Genomic DNA, 1,329 nt, shown 5'->3' on the forward strand with positions numbered 1-1,329 from the left:
GAGGAGGAGGAGGACATGATCTTTGCCTTCTAGCCATCGCTTGCAACCCCAAGGAGGAGATGGCGGATGTGCTTGCTTCCAAGTATGTGCGCAAGGCATCAGAATTCCCGTCCTCGCGCTCTGATGAGTTTCGGAACAACGTCAAGGCTGTCATGGAGAGTCCACTCCGCCCCTGGGGGAACCCTCCTCTGATCCCCGATGATGTTCCTCTCCTACGGTACTCCTCTTCTCCATTTTTCTCCCTCGTCCGCTCCTCCTCCATCTTTTCTTCCTTCCCTTCCCTTTTCACTCCTACGTCGTTGACTCCCCAGCCCTAGTCTCATCCTCGTTCTCTCCTCCTCTCTATCTTCCTTTGTCCTGTCTTGCCCTCCCTCTCTCCCTCCCCTCCCCTCAAATCGGCCCCCTCCTCTTGCTTTTTCTCTTTCCGACGCTTCTCATTTTCACCGCAGTCACGATGTCGGGTTCAGCTTAGCCTTTGAACTTCCCGATCCCTTTCTCTTCGGCGACAAGGTTTTTAGCTTACTGCACATATGCTGCTGCTCCTTCTCCGTCTACCCTCCTTCATTCCTCCTCTGCCTCCAAGCTCCCTTTTTCTCATCCCCCGAAATCCCAAGAAATCAACCCAATCTCTTCCTCTCCTCTCCTCTTCTCTCTTCTCCTCTCCTCCCCTCCCCTCCTGCACTGGTGTACTCTCTCCCCTTTCTCCTCCCCTTCTTTTGTACCTCCCAATCCTTTCCCTTTCCCCTCAACTTCCTCTCACTCTCCTTGCAGCCCTTGGCTCCTGTGAAGCGAGAGCGCGTGCTCGAGCCGGGAATCTATGCAGCCTCAGCAATCAGCGGACTCTTCTGCTGCTCCATTATGCACGCTATCACAGTTCCTGTGGACGTGGTGAAAACGAGGATGCAATCTCCTTCTTTCAAGGTCCTCCTCCTCCTTGCTTTCCTCCTCTTTCTTCCTTTCCTCTCCTCCTCCTATTTCCTTTCCACCTTCCCTTTCTCCTCCGCTTCTTCCCCTCTTTTCTCTTTCCGAATATCGATTTCTCCTCGTTTGACTCATCTCATCCTCCCTTCACCCCTCTCCTCCTCTCATCGATCGCTCTCCTCCGCTCCTCCTCCCTCACGAGATGTCAGGGGAAGTACAAGGGGCTGCGGCAGGGGCTGCAGACGCTGAAGAAGGAGGAGGGGATGAAAGGACTCATGCGCGGCGCCTGGCCGACGGTCGTCGGGTACTCGTGGTATGGCCTGACGGTCTACCCGGGATATGAGATGTTCAAGCGGATGTTTATCGCCATGGCCGGTGCGAGGAGGAGGGAGGAGGGAGGGAGGGGGA

At 55.3% G+C, this 1,329-nt stretch overlaps 1 protein-coding gene across 1 annotated transcript in view; it reads left to right on the plus strand.

Annotated features, from left to right (window-relative positions):
* Positions 1–816: 816 nt before the first annotated feature.
* GUITHDRAFT_79015 (hypothetical protein) overlaps positions 817–1,329 on the plus strand; it is a gene marked incomplete at both ends in the record, with an annotated part of 2,015 nt that continues 1,502 nt past the window's right edge. Inside the window, 2 exons of the mRNA XM_005823190.1 lie at positions 817–921; positions 1,137–1,296. Of these exons, the coding sequence (XP_005823247.1) occupies positions 817–921; positions 1,137–1,296 (265 nt within the window). The remainder of the gene's footprint in view (positions 922–1,136; positions 1,297–1,329) is intronic.

The sequence above is a fragment of the Guillardia theta genome (genome assembly GCF_000315625.1).
Source record: "Guillardia theta CCMP2712 unplaced genomic scaffold GUITHscaffold_112, whole genome shotgun sequence".
Taxonomy (NCBI): Eukaryota; class Cryptophyceae; order Pyrenomonadales; family Geminigeraceae; genus Guillardia; species Guillardia theta.